Here is a 24,991-nt window from a genome sequence, read left to right as displayed (position 1 = left end):
AACTTTGCTTCAACCTGGAGATTTAGAGCCATAATTCAAGCACAAAAATATCTTGATTGCTTCAAGTCCAGAATATATATATTATTAGGACCATTACTTGTCAGAAGCTAAAAGAAATTATTCAAATGATGGCGACTCCATAAAAAGCAACAGGCTGTGTACATATTACAATCAACAAGATTCTGTTTCATCCATCACAGATTTATCAATAAATACTCAACCGAACGTGACTGTATATATTTGAAAAAAAAAATCTTATGCAGTAAACAAACTATCATATAAATGTCATTTTCCCACGTGATGGTGCTATTTTTATAGAAAAAAATATATCTGAGCTTTACAGAAAGGAAGGCACATTAATCAGTCATGAGAGCAAAATCTGTTTCCTGATTGGGATAGTGGCGTGCTGTTCGAATCGCAAAGCAAAAGAAACCATTTCTTTACACTGAAAGTTCTGAAAACGTCACTGGATGACGCAGGCTACGAGAGAAAACAAAAAAAGATGAGACATGAGAACTGCAAGGACAGAATATAAAAATATGGACTGCAACATGCATATAGAAAAAGATAATATTAGTGGTAAAAAATATTAATTTACACAGCTAAAGAGCTCAGCATTCAGCCGACTGAATCTTTTGATGTTGACTAATTTTCGAAGGGTATCTAACACAAACTCAAGGGAGAACTCTGATTTTTCTTTGACTTATTTGGTGATATTAGTGATTTAACACTCATTATTTGGTGGAATAGTACATTAGCTCACAAGAGAAACATTTCATAGAGATTTAGCGCAGTGATGATCAATAGAAACCATGGGCAGTTTCTGTTGCTCACTGCGGTGATGGTTTCCATTAAAGAAAGAAAAAGACACATTCCCGCTTTAGAATTTAAAAATCCAGAGAAAATCATCTTAAGCAGACCATCACTGCACAATCACTGGTATCTTTCACAATAGGGAAACCTGATAATGGACTCGGTGAGAAAAATCCAAAAATGGATGATTTTTTTTTTAATTTAGTGCCTTTTTTTTTAAATTTCCCTAACTTATTTTCCTCGTTTTGTGACTTTTAAGTGATGGTAGATACTGTTATATGTGCACAACAGCAGTATGACTTATCCAACTGAGGTGTATTTCAAACTGCGAAGCATTTAAACCAAAAATAGAGTACAGTTAAACCTTGTTACAACGACAAATCTCTCTACAACAAGGCTGGACAAATCTTAGGTCGCCATGGGGACTAAAAAATTGGTGCCTAAAATTTTCTTTGCGTAGTTACCAAATTGCAGGCTGAGTGCAGCACAAAATGTTTGGAATTCATAGCAGCACATCTGCCAACACAAAAAGGGTCACTGTGCCCTGAAAAAGTCAAAACAGCATTATTTTGGATCTTTTTCTCTGGGTAAAGAATTTTTTGCTGCCTAAAAATTTTTTCTGGCACCTAGATCTTTTTTGCGATTTGTTCAGCCTTGCTCCCAGGGTATGAAAAAAAAAATGATTTGTTTTCATTTAAAGTAACTGACTGCTTGTAATTCATCGCAAACACTTAGTGCAATTATATCTAAGCTTAATTCCCTATATTTTTCTGAATTTTTTTCCATACGCAAAATCTAGAAATAGATCAGCCATCTTCCTGCATTGAATCAAGGGATTAAGTCTACATTTCTTAAAAATCAAGAACTTAAAATATTTCAATAACATGCTAGGTTAATTTTACCTTCCTATCATTAAAAGAAAAATCAAATTTAAATTTTGTGATTTAAATCGCCGTACTTTGCCTGCTCTACAATGATATTTTTCAAATCGTATTTGGAGTTGCCTGTAGTCCAATGTTAAACTCCTTTCGATACGACAATATCTTTTACTACCATAAATTCTACTGTATCGTTATTTTTTGAGGAAATATTGAAACCACTACAACGATGTTTTTTTATATTTCGCTTGAAATATACTTCATTATATTTTCAAACTCCTCACATATCTTAGTTCTTCCGAGGACGTCTAATATCGGTATCTGGTACCAACTGATCGCCAAAAATGTTGAAGTTTTTCAGTATTGCTACTTTTTGTGTGGTATACTAAAGTGCATTGCAATAAACCTTTTTACAGGGGCAATACACACATCTAACTGAATTTGGTTTACCAACTTACAATTTAATGTTATCAATTAAAAATTTTTGCAGCAAATTTAATACTTAAAAGTACATTTTTTGGTGATACTAACAATGCTTATTTAGAAAAGATGCCAACAGCAACATTAATTTGATAGCACGTGATGATAATGATGCCTCTCGATATAATGATAATCCTTCTGGAACAATATTTTCTCTTAGTCCCAGTGATGGTAACCTCGTCGAGCATAATCTCCCTTTTCAATAAATTTGTCCCACACATTCTGAAAAATTTGTATTTTCTCGGTATAGATAACAGCGTAGTCAAGTATTTTTTACACTAGAAAAACATTGCACTGCATTTATTTTTTCAAAAAAATTCTTTCGTTTGATGAACTTCAAAATGTTTTGAAATGCTAAGAAATTTTCCACCTGGACAAATTTTGGCCAATTTTTTTACAAACATGGGAAATTTCCCCACAAGTTACCATCACTGTTTCGTATGCAGAATACTGTTATATCGAGGTTCCACTGTATCCAATAGCAGGAACATACCTAAACTGTCATTTGTTGTGTTGTATTGGATGGAACTCGTATCAAGTTGACCTCCAGGGTCTTGACTCGCAGCAGCCTTTTGGTATTTTGCAGTCTGGAGAAAAGATTTCAAATCCTCTGCTTTTTTCATCCACTGATCAACCTAATGTACAAAAACACAAGCTTCTTGTGTTATTTATAAATTCCAAAACAAATTGATCAATGGTATAATAAAAATTCACTACTAGCAAAAACTCTGTACTATTCATTTTTTCCACGCTGCAATATCATTAAATAAATGAGCACACATACTTCTCCATACATCATCTCTTTGGATTTACCAGCCGGCTCACCTGAGAAGACGAAATGCATCATTACTCGCTGACAACTTTATACACTGAGAATAACAGTTAAAATAGAATTTCAGGATAATCACATCATTGTGTGGTGGGGTAGAAGATTTTTACAACTGGCAAATGCTATATTTAGATTAAGTCAGGCACCTTAAGATGTTTATTCCTATCAATTTTATTTGTCTGAATTTTTTTCCTTCTCATTGAAGAGTTACCGTAAAAAACAAATGGAATCTGGAAATTTCCCTCTGGTATCTCTCTCTGGACCTTGAGACCAAGTGAGTTAACAAGTTACTGACTGCATGAGTGGTGTAGCAGTAGTAGGTAGGGCCTCCAAAAAATGGCTCGGGGATCCATGATGTTCTTAAGTCAGCCACCTCGTTGGGCAATTTGCCTGTTGTGGAGTGGTATTTGTATATGAGCTACCAAGTCGCTGGGCGAGTGACCATATGAATTATTGAGTGAGTGATCACTCAATAAACATTGCACATAAGTGAAGTGAGTGACCGTTTTCATTATTGAGTTAGTAACAGATGAGTGGCCACACTAACTTAGTCACTCATATGTTACCCACCCACTCACTTGTTCAGTCAGTCACCCACCCCTTCAATTGGTTACTCATACAATCATGCACATAGTTATTTAGTCACTCATGCATTCACTTGGTGACTCGAATGGTCACTCGCATCATCACTTACATGGGGCAGGGCAGGTGAAATGGCTGGGGCGAAATTTCCAGTGACAAAATGTACTGTGAACAAAAAATGTCAGTAAACCAAACAAACCCTTAGCTGTTACTCCAATTTGTTTCAAGATTTCAAGGGAAACAATATTGTCCACTTTCAATTGTGATAATTCAATCCAGTTGTTTCCGAAAGTAAATTTTTAATGAGTCGAATACCACAAGGACAGACTTTCCTGGGTATTTAATGCCAAGAGAGACAAGTTTTCTGGTCTGTGCCCGGAATAAAACCCAGAACCTCTTGAAATCCAAGTAAGTGCACCAACCAGAAAGTCTCTTTCCTTGATGTGCAGTGGGCTGAGAAAATTATTTCGCCCTGCAGACAAATATTTGTTCACACCAAAGTTTTCACCACAAGTCACAGAACTTTTAGTGTTATAGGGAAGCTTGACAAGTCTCAAGTTTTTAATTGACCAGTGTGTATTCATCTAATCCAGATTTGACTGAAGTTTTTAACACGGAAGTTTCAAAGTACATTGTATTACAGTTTAGCACATTGAATCGAGGAGAATTTGTTGGGTGGATACTACAATTAAGTAACTTGAAAATTGGTGAACTTGGCATGCAATGCTACATCTAGGTAATTTGTAACACAAGTTGGAGAAAAGTTCATTTTTGTCTGTTCCAAATTGGAAGGAAAGCAAGGGTGCTCAACCTTCAGGAACATACAGGCAACTTCATTGATTCACTTCATTGATTCACTTCATTGATTTCTTCATTTGAAAATGTGTTGTGGGCCAATCAATTAAGTGATTTGGAACAGTGCAGCAGGGTTACTTAAGTAATCTGTATATGCACTACAGATCACTTAAGTGAACTGTAAATGTGCAGTGGACCATTTGAGTGATCTGGAACAGTACCACAGAATTCTATAAATATGCTGCAAGCAGCTTGAGTGCTCTGGAACTATACCGCAGGTCACTCAAGTGACATGGGAATATGTTGAGGGTTGCTTAAGCCTTACAGCAGCAATCCCGAGATATCTCGTCAAACTTGATCTGCTTTATTTCGGTCGTCTCCAAAATATCTTGGGTTCTTAACACGCTTTTATTTCCAATGTGGCAGTTTTATAATGCGGATCAGGAAAACTTTAAAAACCGCTTAAAAAATTAAGGATTTAAGTATGTGCAGTGGGCATAATCCTGCACTAAGGGTCACTGAAGTGAACTGTGAATTGGTCACAGGCAGCTTGATTGATTTATGAATGTGCTGTGGGCCATTTAAGTGATCTGGAAATGTGCAGCTTAGTTCACTTTCAGAAAATTAGGTTTTGAGGTTTCCACATCAGATGACTCAGAAGGCTACATTTGGCCCATGGGTTGAGCATGTATGTGTTAAAGCATACTTCCTCAAAACATCTAAAAACTGAGCAATATAGAGTTGCAGTATTCACCCAAAATGGATATAATGTATAAAACCTTTGAAAACCTAATGCTTAGAGCTAAGTTCCTTACGTGCTACAGCAGGAACCATGATTTCAAGTGCTCTTTGGTACAATAGGAGAGCTTCTTCAAGGTTGTTTCTTGTCACCTACCAAAAAGAAAAAGACATCGATAAGCTAAGTCTCGTAAAAGTAAATATAGCATTGTGTGGATGATTAAGGATCATTTTATATATTGGTTTTTTTTTTGTTTTTTTTTGTATTATTTACTTTCATTATTATGGTTTTGTAAAAGGGTGACAGCCAGTCAAATTCTAACTCTTGTTGAGTTGTTGCGGAAAGTTGAACACATTTTAGCTCAAGTAATAAATTTATTTCTATGTGATCATAATTCTAGTGTGTTAGAAATCACTACAAGCAAGTGACAAAAAATAAACTTTAAGAAATGAGTCGGCATAATTTGTGAAGCGTCACAATGCATATAGTGCAGTATAATTTTAAACTGAATGCACTGTATTTGAATAAAATAATGATATCCATAAAAAATAAATTCAGACTTTTTAATATGAAATACATCAAGGTGGTGACCTTAATAATATCCCAAAGTCTTGTCCATTTGTTTTACTTTATCCCAAAAAGATTATACAGATCTTACCGTTTTCAAAACCTCTAAAAACAGGGGTTTGTTCTGTCTTTTTATTTTTATACTGTACTATTTTTTGTGAAAATAATTTTTAATTTTGTAAAGAGTTTTAATTTTTTGGAAATTGAAAAAAACGAAAGATCACATTTATGGTTCCATTAAGGGTTTATTTTTCAGATCCGGAATCAGGGAAAGGCCCTACATTCCAGTCGGACATGCCATTGAAAAAGGTTAAAAAGTTTAACTTGAATTTTTAAACTCCAAATTTAATTATTCATACTGAAAGTTGAGACATAATGTGTATCACACAAAGGTTTTCCATATTTAAAATAATTGGTAACTTTCACTGAAACCTACAAATACTTTTTGTACAGCAATATTCACTATCGTGTGATATAATTCAACTACCTATTATTTGAAGCACTTCCCCAAAGCAGGGAGATGGAAAGGTCCGGGAAGGGGGGGGGGCGGTAGAAGCTTTGAGTTTAGTATAGAATCCTATGGGTTTTGGCTTGGATTGGAGAGTGATAAGAAAATTTTTTATGAAAAAGTTAAGCGATGGGACGAAAAGTTTGGGAAACTATGATTGAAAGATAAGATAACAGAAGTTCAAGATCATACTAAATCAACTTTAAAAACATCTTGGTTTTCTATATTGAATCAAGATAACCACAATATTGCAGCCATAGTAAGATACAGAAAAAAGTAAACAAACTTGCTCATACCAGTTCATCAGCTTCCAGAGCAAGACATAAAGCAGACTGCAAGTGTGGTTTGTCATATAATAAACTACCTAGAATGATATAATGAGATGCATCATGTAAATAATGGCAATTACTTACTAAAATTACTTCCCTTCCCATATAAAATCTGTCTGAAATAGAACATTTTTTTTCAATGAGAATCTTTTTACATGCTTGCAGATATGCTAACATAATTTCCGATAATTTTGTGCTGTCCTCAAGCTTCAGTTCAGTTATCACACATGAAAAGTTAAGAACCAATACCAAATTTTTAGTTGGCATGACCACCTAGGATTTCTTAAAACCCTGACGTAGACCCAGATAAGTCATTCAGTGATACCACAATACTCGACAGTTGTTAATGCATGATCCCTCTGGTCTCCCATTTAAAAAAGTCTCTGCAGAGAGCAACCAGACATACACAATGGAACTGACATAACATGAAAATTCAAGCATTTTCATCTTTACTTCAAAATCTGGAAGACAAATGGCAAGGAAAAAAAAAGCACAATTCTGACGACCTAAATATGTTAGGGGCCACACATATTCCGGCATGTACCAATTCGTTAGAAATTCAGTAGAGGAATGTGTACGAGGTGCATGTATGGTTAAGTAATAGTGCTCAACAGTTAAATTTCATTGAAGAATATAGACGAGGTGCATGTGTGGTTTAACAGCACTCTAGTTTGTAACTGTTCAAACTCATTTGTAACTTTACGATCATTAAAAAAAGTTTCAGAACTCTCCACCTCACTTCCATTTTCAAACTATTTTTTTGTTTCCAAGCATTAACTATACACCTCAAAATGGTTAAAAATGATACCACAAAGCTAAGGAAAGGCTGCAATAGGCCGGGGAAAAAAGCAATTATAGAGAATTACAATGGAAGTATGGGGGGGGGGAAATCACAGCTAAGTGAAGATATGAATCAGGCAGAAATCGTTGTACGAAATTTGAGAATGACGGTTTCAGTAATAAGGAATCTTTATTTTTCATTAAATAGAAGATTCGCTCAAAACTCATTACAAGTTCTAGAATAAATTGCTGACAAGTACTGAGGTATCACTGTGCCTGTAAATATTACAAAATATATATATATAAGTATTAGATTACATTAACATAACATTAATCAGCATTAACTTTCAAATACTTAAATCACTATTTAATGAACTGTTATTTGAGCAGAGCTTGACAATTCAAAAAAAAAAAAAAAAAATTTGGCACCAGCCAGATTTTTTAGGAGGTAAGCATTTTTCTGACAAAAAAAAAGTACAAAATCAGTTTTTCCCACAGACTTTTCAAGGTTTTGGTGACATTTCCCCCCTATAAGTGCACACACTGACATTAATTCAGAGAATTCTGTGTTGTCCTTAAGTTCCAAATTAAGCACACACAAAATATTTCAGGCACCAATTTCGTTTTTTTAGTCGTCATGGCAACTGAGATTCTTTAAGCCCAGCATTTGAGAGAGAAGATTACAAGATGACTATCATTTATAACAGGGCTTGGCAAATTGAAAAATATTTAGGTGCCAGCCCAATTAGGAACCAAGCATGATATTTTACTCAAGAACAAGGTCTTAAATAATATTTTCTTTTACTTCTCCCGTCTTAAAAGATGTAGCGTAATGAATTAAGAATTTTTTGTGTCACTCTCAGACTCTAATTCAGCAACTTCATTTAGAAAATTTTAGGCACCAATACTGATTTTTTGGTCACCATGGCGACCTGGGACCTGAATCCAAGAAACAAAGCAAAACTATTTTTAACAGAATCAACGTTTAACAATCAGACACAAAGCAACTTAACTCACCAAGCTCAGTAACTGAATTGTGAATTTTCACATCGTTCACAGAATCGGCTGGACATTTAAGAAGTTTTTTCAGTTCCTCGGCACGGTTGATATACTGGAACAGCTGTTTGAAAACCAGATAAAAAATTCAGGGGGGGGGGGGGGATTAGTTGCGTGAAAACTTGCATTCATGGTTTGAAGATTTAGCCATCATATGCAGTGCTATATGAAGCTTCTGTCGCAAAGATAAGACATGTGAAATGTGAGTGGTTGCACAGTCGGAGCCAATATAGAAAGTTGGCAAAATACAGAAATGCTAACATAAATGAAAGAAAATGGCTATAGCTACGAACCTTCTTCCTGAATTCTTCTCTCTTTGTACGATTTGATTCTCCTGTTTAAAAAAATCGAAAGATATTTGTTAGTGATGCATATTATTTGAAAATGTCCAATCAAATTTTTTCCTCAGAACAACAAGAATTTTCTCTATTCTTTATCGAAGTGACTTAAAATCTACCAGATTTCAAATCCAAAATAAAAAAATTTACAGAGTAGTAAATTTACTAGTCTCTCAAAAATCGAAGTCTAGAAGAGTGTTTCTCAAAGTGGACAATATTGTTACCATGTGGGGGGGGGGGGGATGACCCAGGAGCACAACAGAAGCTAAGGGTTAGCTGAAGTTGGAGGGACATGAGAAAAAAATAATAATTTTGATAAAAGGAGGGGGTGGTGGTAGGATAAAAAAAAATTGCACACCTCTGGTCTAGATAGCAAATTCAAGGTTTTCTGATGATTTGAGATGCTGAGTAAATCATGTTAGTGGAATCTATGGATAGATCCTGTCAAGACAAATACATTGATCATCCTGTACTGCAATGAGATACAACAGGTGTACAATTGCTGCTCAATTTTATGAAATTGAGCAGCATTAACACTAATGCTACTCGTGGTGTCAGGCATGTAGCACAAGTGTTGGATAGGCAAAGTTCAACTGTCCATAAGATTATACAGAATATCCTCCAATATTATATGTACAAACTTTCACTTGTGCAGAGGTTGCTTCCATGTGATTATGATGCTCGACCCCGGTTCTCACTGCAGTTTTCAGCTCGCTTTGAGGTCGATTCAGAATGGCCTTGGAATATTCTCTGGACAGATGAAGCACATTTTCACTTGAATGGCGCAGTCAATACTCACAACTGTCGAATTTGGGAACTAGAAAATCTGCACGCTATCTTAGAGGTTCTGTTGCATTCACCAAAAGTGATGGTATGGTGTGGATTTACTGCATCATTTGTTCTCTGTCCCTACTTCTACGAGGAGTAACATTCTACAGGTCCAGTGACATGTTTGATCACCAGGAAGCGATATGCATTGCTGTTACAGAACGAAACTGTTCTGGCTCTGCAAGCACGTCACTGCAGACACAATTTTATGCAAGACGGAGCTCCTCCACACATGGTCCTCCTCCTCCATTAACTTCTTGAAGAGCTCCTCCACATTGCAGTGTGTGTTAAGAAAGTTCTTAAAACACATTTTACAGAAGAATGTGTCATCAGCCGATACTTCACCAATCTATGGACTCCCAGATCCTCGGGACCTTGATCCATGAGATTTTTGGCTTTGGGGCATTTGAAACATCTGGTAAGTTGTGACAATCCAAGAACTTTACCTGACCTTAAAGGCAGCATTTCACGCCACGTGCTGAACATTTCCCAGCACACGCTTTGGTCAGTTGTGGAACATTCCATCTTGCGATTTCACATGGTATCTGAAAATGATGGCCATCATGTGGAACATGTTTTGTTGCAGTAATAATTGTGTGCAACAATTGTTAAAATTGTAAACGTTTGCCTAAATGTGTCATTTCTTAATAAAATGCTCTCTGATGGTGGCACGTGCAACTAATTCCACCCCCGAAACAAATTCCTCACTTCATGAAGCCTGCCACAAAATTTCACAATTTCCTGATGACTGGTTTTGCCCGTAGGCTACTTTAAAATAGGGTCTTTTAATTATAGATGCCCTGTATATATATGTGGAAAAAAATCATTAACAAGATCATTTGATCATTTTCTGCACGAGGGCTAATTAGACCGGAACCTACAATTTATTGCCGATTCCGAACAGCAGGCTTGTTTTTATACTCATCGAGAGGTTGGTAACTCCTCGATGGGGGACTCCCTGCAGTAGGAATTTTTTCTGCAGTCATGTCACAGTTTCTGTTGTACTCCTGTGTCAGGAAAGTTTTTTTCTCACAAAGACAAACCGGGTATCGAACTCGCGACACCTCTAAATACCATTTGGTACTTTAGGTGAGTATCTTACCGACCTGGGCTACCGCGCGTATCATTAACAAGGGAATAGAAAGAAAGGAAAGGGCAATCCTATCTCAACTTTTTGAGATAGAGTTATTACAATGGTGAAGAGAGAGGAAAGAAAATACAGAGAATGTGTTTGAATTTACTCCACTGGTGTTTGGACGAAATATTTGCACCCACTATCACAAAGAGGTTAACTCATGTCCACCTCTGAATCTTTTTGAACTATTTCATGTAAAATGAAGAATTCAGCGAATAGAAAATGTATCTAGATGAAGGATTGTTCTTAGAGCATGTTTTTTTTTTCAGTGAGTGACTCTTTAGCATTGAACTGAACAGTCTAGATATTCCACACCTACAAACTCGACAGCTAGTAGACTAAAGCTGGTGTTGGTTGCGTACATTGGTGTAAAATAAAAAAGATCTTCAGCAATTTTAATCTTCCTGTATATTCCCATTTATATATCTTTGAAGCTGTTCCTTTTAACATTCAGTCAGTTTTTGTCTCTTTTATATGTTTTAAAAAAATCATATCTTATTTTGGGAAGAACCTGGAACAAATGAAACAATTCTCCATAGAAACCTATGGGAAATGTTTCGGCTAATAAACATGATTCTGGAATGAATCATCTTCATTAGCCAAGATATCACTGTATTTTCATCTGAAATTCAAAACTGCATTGAAGACTATTTTAAAAGTAAAATGAACATCTGTTATGCATTTTCTATCGTTTTCTGGAAGATAACCCAAGTTTTTAGAAATCCAAAGGGTGGTCTCGGTCCTGTTTAATCAGATAATTGTCACGACCCTACTGTATAACAGTAAAAAAACCACTTTGTTTTTATACTGGAATTTTTTTCCAATATAAAAACAAATCTAATGACTACATTACAGGGTGGGCGGGGAAGGATGGTTCCTTCTACTTTCAACCAAAGAATCCTTGGAAAAGAGCTGAAACACATGATCAAAAGTGGTTGGAAAATATACAGGGTGGGCAAAAAGGACATAGAAACTTCAAAAATGCATAAAAACAGGAAAAATAACCGAAATAAAAAACAGTTTACAGGGTTAGCATCGCTAGGTCACTGGAATTTTTTTAAGATGGGGGAAATAACTAAAAAAACAGCCGATAGGTGGCGCTGATGCACAATTTAACGAAAAGATACTCAAATAATGAACAGAATGCCTCCAAATTGTTTATTACAGTAGTATGTGTTCCATAACAAATCTAGCAACGGTAGAGTGCAGCAGGTCCACACACACGGTTTACAACAGAACTGGTTGTGGATTAGGAGGGCAAGTTCTTATAACTGTCTCATTTGTATATTTCCACTGAAGTCACTCGTACCAGCGCCACCTATCAGCTGTTTTGAGGTTTTTCCCTGTCTTAAAAAAACTCCCATGACCTAGCGATGCTAACTCTGCAAACCGTTTTATTCATTTTTAAAGTTTCTATGGACTTTTTGCCCACCCTGTACATATTTGAGGAAAAAACAATAGCATTTCATTACGTGATATTTCAGTACAGCAGTTTAATAATAACTAAGCATTATCAAACAAAATTTATCCACAAACTAGCGAATAATATTAATGAGCAACTTACTGCAGATGTGAGGGACCAAGTACTCTAAAGAGTGACTGTAGAGTTTCATCGCCTTTTCGAAATTTCTACTCCCATCTGCTTCTACAGCCTCTTGTACAAGTTTGACCTGATTTAGCACAAAGAGAATGAAGCCTATTATATAATATTTATATGCAAGATAAAGAGGGGAAAAAGAAATATTTGTATGCAAATCAGCACCATTTGTGATGATTAGGGCTCAAATTTTTACGCCCTAAAGATGAGGTGTTGCTGATAGGTTAAAAAACCTGAATTTACCGATCAGCAACGACATTTCATCTTGGGGGCATAAAAATCCAAGCCCTAGTGATGAAAAATTAAGGATCAGCTTCTACAAAATAGTACCAGAGTTAGGAACACATTGGCAGGATGTCCACCACAAATCCAAAATATACTTTTTTTATAAGTTATTTGGCAACATTAGCAATTTCACACTCATTATTTAGTGATGACATTGACAATTTAATACTTATTATTTGGTGACATCATTGGCTAATTAATATTCATTATATGGTGATGTGAGCGATTAAAGACTCATTGCTTGCTAACATTAGCAAGTTAACACACATTATTTGGCTAAATTGCGTTTTTGCTCACAAAATGAAACATTTCATCGAGATTTAGCTGAATGACAATTGTCAATAGAAAATCGCATGGATTAAGGTTCTGGGATGCCATAGATTAGGGAAGTGCCGGCTGATGACACGTTCTTCTGTAAAATGTTAACATTATTAACACACATTGCAATGTGTGGAAGAGCTCCGCCTTGCATAAAGATTGTGTCTGCAGGGCAGTGCCGTGCTTGCAGAGTCACAACAATTTCGTTCTACAACAGCAATGCATATTTCTTCTCGGTGATCGAACATGTCGCTGGACCTGTAGAACATAACTCCTCATTGAAGTAAGGACTGGGAATAAAATGATGCAGTAAATCCACACTACACCGTCACTTTTGGTGAATGCAACGGGACCTCTAAGATAGCGTACAGATTTTCTGGTTCCCAAATTCGGCAGTTGCGAGTATTGATTGCACCATCCAAGTGGAAACACTCCTCATCTGTCCACAGGATATTCCAAGGCCATTCTGAATAGACCTGAACGTGAGCTAGAAACTGCAGTGAGAACTGGAGTCGAGCATCATAATCATGTGGAAGCAATCACTGCAAAAGTGAAAGCTTGTACGTATAATATAAGAGGATATTCTGCATGATCTTATGGACAGTTGAACGTAGCCTATCCAATGCCTCTGCTACACGCCTGACACTAGTGCTACCACAGTAATTTGAAGCTCTTCCTCCTGTACTGCGTCTATAGAAAAGGTTTTCTTCCTCTTCCAGGACGAACAGCCAACAATCCTGTGGTTTTAAATTTCATCATCATCATCATCATACTCCAAAGGTTTTTAACATTCATTAGACCTTTTAGAATCCTCTTCCAAGTTCGATATTTCCGTAGAGTAGTTACTGCATAATTGCTGTTTTGGTAAAATAATTTGCCCAAGAAAGAGCGATCTCGTAAACTTATCATTATTATGAGCAACAAAAACATTGAGAAACAAGATCGTGAATGTTTCTAGGTTTTATTGTGCTTGTGTGTGTGTCTATCTCAACACAAACCTCTAAATTCTGTCTCATGTTTATTCCACTTTTTGGCCACTGTTTTCTCAACACCATATTCCATGATGACTCTCTTGATTGATTCAACATCAACAAATCTTACAATCACTGATACTTCTTTTCCCCCCCCTTCATACACCACAACTTTTTCTATTCGTTACCAGAACTCACAGCGCCACAATAGTAAAAGGTATACATGACCAGGTGTCTGTGGTCTAGCGCTGTACTTCAACTAATAAACACTCAGCCAACTGAAGTCCTACTGTATGTATAAAGTTTAAAATTCTCAAATCAGAAGTTACCCCTTTCGCATAGGATTCCGACGTCGGCATGTGCTCCAGATCAACAAATGGGTGATTAAAAAAATCTTTGAAAGTTATCCGCTTCTCTGGATCTCGCTGCAGAAGTTTCAGAAGAAGATCTCTACACTTATCAGAAACTTTAGCTCCATAAGGCAACTGCAATTTACAAAAAAAATAAAAATAAATAAAAGAGAAACAGTCAATCAACTAAATTTAAAATCAATATAAAATTGTGGCATTGCACAATCTCCAGACATCTAATCACTCACCTCAACAGGTTTCGAGCTCTTAATTTTCTCCGCAAGTTCAGCAAATGTATTTGAAGTGAACGGTGCCTGCCCGAACAAACACTCTGCAACAGAATCAATAGAATACATGAATTTGATTTGAGACAAAATAAAGGACGAGATCCATAATCAGATGAATAATTTCATGATACAAAAATAATGCAAATACAACAGGCAGACATGACCATTAAACATTGAAAAACAGTAAACACCTCGATTCCCATCTTAAGGAGATATCGAAGTGTTCCTGAAAGATGGGTGCATCCGGAATTTTATTAAATACATATATCTGATATATATAAATTTATATAACAAAATAACAAGTCTGACAACAAGCATATAAATCCACATAATATGATAAATCGTGGACTAAGAATCTACGTCTAAATTGATATTGTAGTGTCCGTAGCACGTCTGGACTCTATAACCAAAGTTCCATTGGTGGCAGTCCGTCCGTCTGAATTGGATGTCAGAAGTTGTAGTTGTAGGCCGTACAACAAGAAATTGATGTCATGTTTGCGTCACATGTAGTACTGGTTCGAGTCAGCCAATGTTTGGAGACACCAAGGTGTTTTAGCTCATTTTATGCACACATTTCTGTTTCATAAGTATCCTACATCTTAATTCTCCTGGGCAAATAGGAGAATTTCATCATGAGACAGACATGACATTGATTGCTGAGACAGACCATCTTGAGATGGTTTGTGCTTTTCCCCAAGGGGGATGGACGGTCTAGGAAGTCTGAAGATGCAACAAATAGGGTAAATTGGGGGGTATGAGGCACGAAAAAATTTAAATATTTGTTGTTTTTTTTTATTCAAATATTTCTTTTGCATTTGAATGACAAGTATCCAGCTGCTGTTATTAATCACGAGTGAAATATTCCTGATTATTCGAGTAAAAATAGCAAAAATCAGTTTTCCACCCTGGAAAGTAAATCCCACTTTTTTGTTTGAATTATTTTGAAATACAAAATTTCTTTACATTTGCTGAAGATACTGCTAATTTGTGTTCTTTAAAGATTGCTCTTTTAATAAATCTCAATTTAATTTTTTTTTGTAAACATGTGCTGATTAGATCTCAAAAATACAGTCGAATCCTGTTACAACCAACTCCAAGAGACTGAACAAATCACTTTGTTATAACGAAATTTCGTCAAAGAAATTTCCGATTTTACAAATTTTAACATTTGTTAAAAAACTTTCATTGTAGCAGAATTTGATTCTGAAAGGAAAATATTATTTATTTACGTTGTAGATAATGAAAAAAAATGAAGTTAAATTTTAAAAATAAGTCAAAGCAACTCAAATCAATTAGGCATTGAAATTTTTTGGGACAAGTTTTACTTAACATATTTAAAACAAACAATCCTTTTTTTCGTAAAAGTATTGTGGAAATCGATTGAACAACAAGTTTCTCTAAAGTATATGTGTGCTCAAACGCATGCAATGCTTGAAAGATTTTGCATCCAAAAACACATGCAAATTCCAGTCTTTTCTCATATGAATGGGCTGGTAACTGACACATTTTGGGAATGAATGTCCTTAAACTATGTATGTTGCTGGAAAATGTCTTGAACGGATGTCCTGTAAAGGCAGCTACATCCACATACACTTGGAAATTTGAAAGAAAGTCTACTCTTTTTTCTATGGGATCCTATAACTGCTGTTTGAATTTGAAATTCCACCTTGGATTTTTTCAAAAATATAGAAAGAATAGATGCAGATATTCCATATATTAATACCACATTGTTTTTATTTACCCTAGCATCAACTTTAGAAATGATTTTGAGTTTTTCTTTAAATCAAAAACAGTTTTGAAGACACTCTATGAAACATTCCTAACACGTAGCACCACTCCTCCTAACCAAATCATGGCCCGCCATACTTTTTCAACGAAGGGATTTTAGGAGGAGGTCAAAGAAGACCTGGGCCATGATGGAAGCTATGCATGTATGTGTCGTGAACCTACCATGAAGTACCTAAGGTGTAGCACTTTTACGACAGATTTTATTTATTTTTCACACACCATACTGTTGTTTAAAATTTTTCTTCACAAGCTATAGAAGAACAACCCTTCTTCCAACAGTTCAGCAAGTTAATTCTTTGAAACTGATTTTATGGAATCATTTTTGGAATGTTCTGTATTCTTTTGTTGATTTTCAGAAACTTATTTTTGAATTTGTTATAACGTAATTTTCATTTTGTAATATCAGAATTTTTTTTTAAATAACATGATCTTCACATATTCCCAAAGGATCAGCATGATCCGTCCAGGGAATTTGTTAGTGTTAGTAGGCATCCATGCCCGAACCGGGATTTGAACCCAGACCAACGCAGTGAGAAGCTAGTTCCCTAACCACTCGACTGCAAGGCGGCATTGTTCCTGTGCAAACTTATTTAATAATTAGAAAAATTTTCATTACTATGAGGATTTTCATTGTAATGGTATTCGTTAAAATGGGATTTGACTGTATAAATTTTCAGTCTTTGGGGTCTAATGAGGCATGTAGTGTTGATTTAGAGAAGGTGTTTCTGGTTTATCTGGTGTTATGTTTCAGATTTTCAACAAGTTAGGCTATATAATGTGTGTATATTACATGTAACATTAAAAAAAAACAAAAAAAAAACCAGGGAAGAATATTTGTCATCGTTCCGAGATTAGTTTGCCTAACAAAGTGTTTTCTCTCAAGCACAAGGCAACAAAGTTACACCACGGCTTAACAACTATTGAAACTAGGAAATTTCCATTTCAATATACTTTAGCTATAGAAAATAATAATTAAATTATTATAAATTTAATGGAACGATTCTATTTAAAAAAAAAAAAACTCAATCAGAGTGCATCTGTTTTCACTCCGTATTTTTCTCTTATTTCGCGATCGAAAAAATAAACAGGAGAAATAATTTACGTATTGGTTAACCTCTTTACGATCACAGGCATAATATTACATCCAAACACCAGTGAAATAAATTCAAACAAGTTCTCTGTGTAGAAAAGAACACATATGGTGAGGGTGAAAAGAGTACCCTAAAAACTCTCTTATCTACCTTTTCCATTATACTTTTTTCCTGTTATATATATTTTTTTCTTCCTCCCTTCTTTTTCTAAAGTGCAGTTATTTGGACCAAGGTTACCAGATTTATCGCTGATTCGTCAAATAGAGACAGCATTAGAATCGAAAAATAACAGTCACTGTGGTTCCACAGACCAGTGAATACAAGGGCCTACTGGTCCGCAGACATCATGAGTGGTACACTAAACGAAATCCGCTCTGAATAATGATTCATTTTCTCCTAAATATATTACAAGTATTACTAATATACTACAAGCATTACTCCTAAATATATTACAAGTAATATATCACTTGTATTATTTAGAACTAATGTGTATGTGATACACCACCAAAGGGTGCAAAAAGCCATAAAAAACCATTAGAACTGCAGTCAATCGTTCGACATATCAGTGATTCTCTTGTGATTGACGTATCATCGCAAAAGGAGGGGGGGGGCAAAATTTTCTGTTAATGGTCCCGAAGACCATCACAATTTTTTTCTTGGTGGTCCGATTGTTTAATCGCAACTGTCAGACCAGTGGACCACCAATGATTTCGAACGCTGAGAGATGATATCCAATTTTTTGCCAAACCTTGTGCATAAAGTGGTAAAAGTAATTGGACAATTTTATGGTCTGGCAAAACATAATAGAAATAATCTGGGAACCAGATAAAAACTTTAAAAAATGGGGGGGGGGGGGGGAGGGAATAATTAGTGGACTGGTAGAAAATAAGCAGGAGAGAAAATAAATAGGGTAAACAATTTGTGGACCAATAAAAAATAAATAATTAGGAAAAATAATTTGCACACCTGCAAAAAAATGCAATAGAAAATTTTTGCAGACTGGAAAAAAAGCACAATAATTCTTGAAATAATTTTGCAGACGGGCAGGAAATTTCCATGGACTGTGAGGAACACTAGTGTATTCACAGCCATGATGCGCATGGGTTCATTTGCAGCAAAAGACTTGTGCCAAAACATGGATTTACTCTGGCATGGCCCCAAAAGCCCTCTTGATGCACGGGTGGCCTGCCTCTGATGGCCTAAGCAATTCACATCAATTATATCAATACTTAAAAGGGGTACCACAGTGAATGATGCTGTTAAGATGGGCCCGACTTATTCATGAATTATAACAGGATTGATTCCTTCGGCTTTGCTTTGTGATTAAAAAGCTTAAAATAACTTATCAGTTTGTGAAATTGCAATAGAAAATAATATAAATTTGTGTTTACCATACATTATGATCCCAACAGACCACAAATCCACCCTTGCATCGTATCGGTGGTTCAACAAGATTTCCGGGGCCATGTAGAGTGGAGAACCCCTCAGAGATGAGCCGTCTTTCTCTGGATATAAATATTGAGCGAAACCGAAATCTAGAGAACAACGCAATGCATTACATATATCAATAAATATTATTCGTAATTGATATTGGTACAATATATTCATTATTTGCTATGGGCAGTCTATATTTTTGTCTGTGTCCTTATTATATATACATTTTTTTTTGGAAAGAGCAACGCCTGTACATGAACACTAAAACATCAACACATCAATTTAAAATGAGAAAACCATTGAAAAAGAAATACATACACATATATACAGCTGCCCTATCAAGACCTCCCAAACTCTGCACAGCCAGATTCCTCACCCAGAACTGTACCTGTACAACCCATAGTATTCGAGAAAAATGTGAAAGGAAAGTATGACGTCATATCCAGTGCAAGAAAAAAAAATTTTATTGGAAACATGAACATCGGTATTGGCATATGTTTACATAGGAAGATGTTCAAGATGTCCAAAGCACATATCGAGGCATGCATGCGCACTGCAAAATGACTGACTGCACACATTTTTTTTTGCACAAGATATGACACGATACTTTTCTTTCACATTTTTCTCAAAAACTATGGCTCGTACAGGGGTACAGTTCTTCAGACATTTTTTATGTATTCCAAGCGAGGAATCTGGCTGTGCAGAGTTTGGGCAGTCTTCATGGGTTTGTCTTCTTCTCTGCATACAGAATAGATAGACTAATCTGTGTAGCTACAGTTGTGTAAATGTTTCGCTAGGTTAGCATGCATGACCAGTAATGATTTGTATAACCTTTCAAATTTGTTTCCTATTCAGTGAAATAAGTTTTTTGGCAATATTCGGTTGGGTTCCCAAGGCCAGTTTGGTTTGTTTGCAGTCCTGCCTGGAGTTCCGTGGCCGATAATGTTCATTTACTATCAATTGTTACAGGTGATGGCAAGCAAAGGAGACGAACACAGCCTTCAGACAAGGCTGTTTCACTTCCTTGCTTGACGTCACCACAGTGGTGAATAAAATGTTTACTGATGAATCAATCATGCCACAACAGCCCGAAAACAAATAATGAATAATCTAAATTAGGCATCAGGTTTTCCATGTGCCAAGCCAACAACCTTTGTTCTGGTACAATTTTATTTTGTTGTGGTAATGATAAGTTAATAAACCTATTGCCTGGTAGCAATTAACAATCAGCTGGAGGCTCTTCTATGGCCAGACATGGATGTCCATACCTTGCAAGTTGGAAATCTGAAATCCAATAAAAGCGTTAAGTTATAGGAAATATTAGGAGGGCACAAAAATATTGAGACGGCAGGGAGAGGGGGTGCTCATAGCTGGAAGATGCTTATTATTAATATACAAGTTACTAAACATGTTGAAATACAGAACTGTTTCAAACCAAAAACACACTCACCAGCAAGCTTCAACACTGGACTATGGGTACTACTCAGTAGAATATTCTGAGGCTTCAGATCCATGTGAGCAATATTCTTTGAACGTAAAACTTGAAGAGCAGCAACTGAAAACAAATGAAAGTATGTAAATAAATACTAGACAAATATTAAAAAAAATTATTGGCATAACCTAGAGAAGGCTGTAAGTCCAACAAATATAATTCATACCATTTGAACCAGCATTTACTGACTGCTGCTTCGAAAACCTCTCAGTTAAATACAGAACTTATTAATTCATAAAAAAAAGCACGTTGATCAAATGCAGATTTGATAATAAAATCACAAAAGCAAACATCTTAAGGTAGTGCCAATTCATTGTAACGATTGATGACTTTTGCAATTTACTGAAGTGGGTCAAACATCACATTTAAACACATTCTTTCAGTGCTATTATTGTTTCAAAAACTAGCTCTAGCTGTTGCCCAGACTCGCAACAGCTAAACATACATATTATATCCAGGGCAGCGTTCTCAATACACATCTAGATGCATGATTCACGCATCATAATTCAATTTTACTCCTCAAAATTTCATTGAGTGAAAATACTTCAAATTTTAAGTACAGTCATGTGCCCATACTTGGAACAATTTCAAACCTCACAATGAATGAAAAAAAAAAAAAAAAATCAACCCCTCAATGAAATGTTAAAATAAAAAAAAACCCCCACATTCTGAAAAGTGTCTAAATCCAGAGCTGGACAAATCCTAAGTGCCAGGTCGGAATGGAAACTAAAAAATTGGTATTGGCACATAGTTGCTGAATTGCAGGCTGAGAACAGCACAAAGTATGTTTGGAAATTTATAGCCACCTATTACTATTTTTTTATAAGTTTAAGTGCCTTAATTTTAATTTGGGACCGGTTAAATCTTTTTAGAAAGAAGTCCAGAGATAATACCAGACTGAAAACAATTGTGAAATCGTATTATTCATCAAAAATAACGTCTTTAACCTTTATGACAAAATTACAGTCACCAGCCCTATGGTTGGAAAATATCACAGCACACATTTGAAAAAGGAACAAAAGTATAAAACTGGCAACAGCCAAAGATATGCAGAGGATGCAAAGTGTGGTCCACGAGAACAGTGGTCACACTGAAGGTGGTCAATGTCACCGTGAAGGTGAATTCGATGAATAAAGGCATGACGTATCACTGCTTTTTCTTCTTTTTTAAATTACTTTAAGCAGTCTTCATATAACTGCACGGTGCCACATTTTTTCCCCTATTGGCGACATGTGAAACTTCAATTTTGTTATGGAATCAAACCAATGATAAACTAATGACATGGTCATTAGTTTTGCTAATGACTTTGGTGTTATTCTCGCAGTTAGATCGGACTACAGATGACTCTCAAGTAATGGAAGTTAAATTAAAAACCGCCCTGTATAACTATGAAATTCTGAATCGAATTCGTGCGATTTCAGCTACATAGCAATAGTCATGTATAAGTATTGGCTACATAAATATCAATGAACATACCTACCTAATTGCTGAAGGAACTTCTGCACAACACACTCTGGCAATCTGTGTTTCCGACGGATGAAACGTGACAGGTCTCCGCCGCTACAGTATTCAAGGATCAGATAGATGTACATATTGTCCCACTGAAAACCAATATAAAATAAAAAATATGCAAGGAAATACAAAACAATAAGTGGAATGAAAAATCACAAATAGAAATGGAAGAAACAATTGAGATATACACAAAAAGAAATTATACAAGTACAAGTACAAATACAACGCCACAACAGGCAAATTGCCCAACGAGGTGGCTGACTTAAGACATCATGGATCCCCGAGCCCCTACCTACTACTGCTACACCACACATGAACCCCCGCCCAACCCCCCAACGAATCGGTACATGCGGGAATGTGCGTGTACGTGTAGTGCAACCTGACGTAAAGTTTGTTTCTGTGTAATGCTTGTTATGTGTAGTGCTGTCATCTGCCCCCAGTTTTACTAACTATGAGTGAAGTGTTATGGTTGAATGATTTACCGTTGTAGGACTGTTGCTCTCTGTGGCGAGACTTTTTAACGGGGAGATCGGCTCGCATTTGCGCCTTGAAGTTGGGAACCACAGAAAACCAACTTCAGCCGACCACCACTGTGGGGTTCGAACCCGGATCCTCGCATCACGAGTCCGGCACTATAACCACTCGACCACCACAGCGGCAGAAAAATTAAAAAAAAATAGTTCGAAGCTGTGTCAGAAAGAGTCACAGCTGTAAATGTTTACAAATTCTTGGTGTAAAATATGTCTTAATAGAGCCACCCATCAACACACACCACTTTCGGACAACAGCCTTGTGCCTTCCCATGTTGATAGACAGGGTTCATACTCACGTTTGTAAAAAAATTTCCCTGACTTTTCCAGTCTAATTTTCAAAAAAATCCAGGTAATTTTTTTAAAATTTTAATATAGGTTCCCTATCGAAAATTTTAATATAGGAGACCCGTAAACGGGCACATTGTGATGGAGCAACCCTGACTTAACCTTCCAAAGATCTGGCAGCTTGCATCTCACCGAATCATGCAGGCATTTAAAGCCAGAAAAACTGATGGAAGATGGCAGCACTATGTATAGGCCTATAGGAATGCGTACGAGGTGCATGTGAAGTTTAGTAGTAACCCTAGACCCCCACCACTGTTTTCTTCATATCACAGCTACCATGGCACCTACAACGAAAAATTATTTCCAACACAAGTTCTGCAAGCTCGACCATGCACTATGCAAATGAAGCCAGGCCCAGACCTGCAACTCTACAAATACAGTGTAAGCTGGTTTCCGATTTTTGCCAGTCTGCATCATTACGAATTGGTTAAAAACCTTGTAATCCAGGTTTTAAACCACCCATAATGACGCGACCTGTAGAATCAGAAACCAGCATGTACTATGTTTGTACCCATGGCTGCCATTCTGTAATACTTTTTCATTGTTTCTCTTCAATGGAGTGATAGCTTCCCGTGCTTTGGTTTCACTTTGTAAGCTACCAGATAAGCACAGTAAGGCTGATGCTAGACAGGCGCAATTACGGCAGGATGACAAAACTGACGGAATACAATACCAGTTGCCAGATGAGCGCTATTTTCCATGGAGGAATCAAATTTTGTAACAACAAAAGTCCTGCATTTCTATCGAGAAAATATGATAAACTTATTTATTAATGAACCGTGGTTGAAGAACCGTTTGGCCACGTGTCCTTCATTGTCTAATGACGTCAATCCACTGTATCTGGCGATAAATGGAGGGGGTGGTCTGCTTTCAACCACAGAAGAAACTGCACTCTCGTCAAGTACTACACCGCCCTTGATCATCTGACAACTGTAGTTTCATAAGCGGAGGTACGAGGGGGAGGAGGACCAGCATCAATCACAGAGCCGTGAGTGCATACATGCTAATTGGCATCTTAAAATCAAACAGAACATTTCAGGAGCCAATGCAAATTGTCTAGGCCACAAGCACCTAGACTATGGTAAATTCTAAATATAATTCCCAGTATACCCCTGTTTTCGACTAGTTTTTTTACCACCAGATCTGATTTGCTATTTGCTAGGGTTACAGAAAGAATAATAGGAACAGAGAAAATCTATGTTTTAGTGCCAGGACGGATGATGTTGGCAACATATCACTGTTCTGCGATAGTTTAAAGTTTGGTGACAAAAGGTATGCTGTTCATTGGGAATTAACCACATTTATTGAGATGTTATTTATCATTATAATTATATATAAGGAAATGTGCTGGGATTGGAGAACATTGTGGCATGTATGTAATAATAGAAACTACCGTTACACAGGATTTTAACCATATTTCTTTTCATCCACTTCATAAATGGCAATTGAAACTAGACTCGATTAATAATGAAGAGGAGAAAAATTTACCTGGAAATCCTTCAATTCAACAATATATTCATGTTTGACATTCTTCAAGATCGAAATCTCTGTGAGAAGATTTTCAACGGATGATTTTGTTAGAGTCGATTTCAAAACACATTTAATGGCCACGACATCCCGCTTTGAGTCCTATAAAGTTAATTAAAAACACAAATTTTCAAAACAATTCATATGCGAAACTAATTCATAAAACGATTCCAGATAATAAAACAATTTTCAAATGAATGCTAGTCCATTCTCACCTTCCTGTAGGCTTTGTAGACAGTGGCATAGGAGCCTTTGCCCAGTTTCTCAGTGAAAACAAAGTCCGGTAGTTGGGGAAAAACGGACATTTTGTTTAATAATTTAAGGACATTTACGTCAATTCAAGGACATTTATGAAGCCGTTATTTCAAAGACGTTGGGCAGCAAGATACAAAACGATGGGAACGTTGGGCCCCCATCCAAAACAACATGCATATGACGTGCCACAGTGCCTACAAAATAATGTTAATGAAATCCCAATACACTTCTCTCAGCTAATGCTGATGTCGTAGCATATAAAGACTCACTAGATGTCGTTGCAAACAGTATGTTGTCTGTCAGAAATGTAAATAAACAAATTTATATTCTACCTGCCACCAATGCTTAGAAAGTAATACAAGTCAAATACATATGATGATGATGATGTAGTATATAAAGACTCATTAGATGTCGCGGCAAACAGTTTGTTGTCTGCTACAAATATAAGTAAACAAATTCAGCTTGCTACTAATGCCTAAAAAGTAATAAAAGCTCACTATACTTTCCTCAGATACAAAGATTTTATAACATATAAAACCTCAATAGACG

At 36.2% G+C, this 24,991-nt stretch overlaps 1 protein-coding gene across 1 annotated transcript; it reads right to left on the bottom strand.

Moving 5' to 3' along the window:
* Positions 1 to 60: 60 nt before the first annotated feature.
* On the bottom strand, positions 61 to 24,755 carry LOC149078387 (serine/threonine-protein kinase ULK3-like). The gene is made up of 15 exons (XM_089242037.1): positions 24,403 to 24,755; positions 24,149 to 24,289; positions 21,751 to 21,871; positions 20,229 to 20,333; positions 18,736 to 18,879; positions 14,427 to 14,509; positions 14,158 to 14,313; positions 12,222 to 12,327; positions 8,650 to 8,690; positions 8,318 to 8,420; positions 6,488 to 6,555; positions 5,193 to 5,268; positions 2,956 to 2,996; positions 2,665 to 2,806; positions 61 to 480 (listed from the first exon to the last, which is right to left on the bottom strand). The coding sequence occupies exons 1-15, from the start codon at positions 24,490 to 24,492 to the stop codon at positions 464 to 466; spliced, it is 1,434 nt and encodes a 477-aa protein (XP_089098163.1). The 5' UTR covers positions 24,493 to 24,755; the 3' UTR covers positions 61 to 463.
* Positions 24,756 to 24,991: the final 236 nt, after the last annotated feature.

This window comes from Pholcus phalangioides, unplaced genomic scaffold (assembly GCF_987345545.1).
Source record: "Pholcus phalangioides strain wild (caught in Gottingen) unplaced genomic scaffold, Ppha-v1.0 ptg000014l_1, whole genome shotgun sequence".
Lineage (NCBI taxonomy): Eukaryota > Metazoa > Arthropoda > Arachnida > Araneae > Pholcidae > Pholcus > Pholcus phalangioides.
Note: the sequence above shows the minus strand (reverse complement) of the source record. Positions and strands in the feature narration are given on the sequence as shown.

Bases quoted from the DNA above. Each gene is read 5' to 3' on its own strand.
- LOC149078387 (XM_089242037.1), bottom strand. From the start codon at position 24,492: ATGTCCGTTTTTCCCCAACTACCGGACTTTGTTTTCACTGAGAAACTG. The intron at 21,872-24,148 runs GTAAATTTTTCT...ATTGGTTTTCAG, and splicing joins TTGAATTGAAGGATTTCCAG to TGGGACAATATGTACATCTA. The intron at 8,421-8,649 runs GTTCGTAGCTAT...GTTTTCAAACAG, and splicing joins GAGAAGAATTCAGGAAGAAG to CTGTTCCAGTATATCAACCG.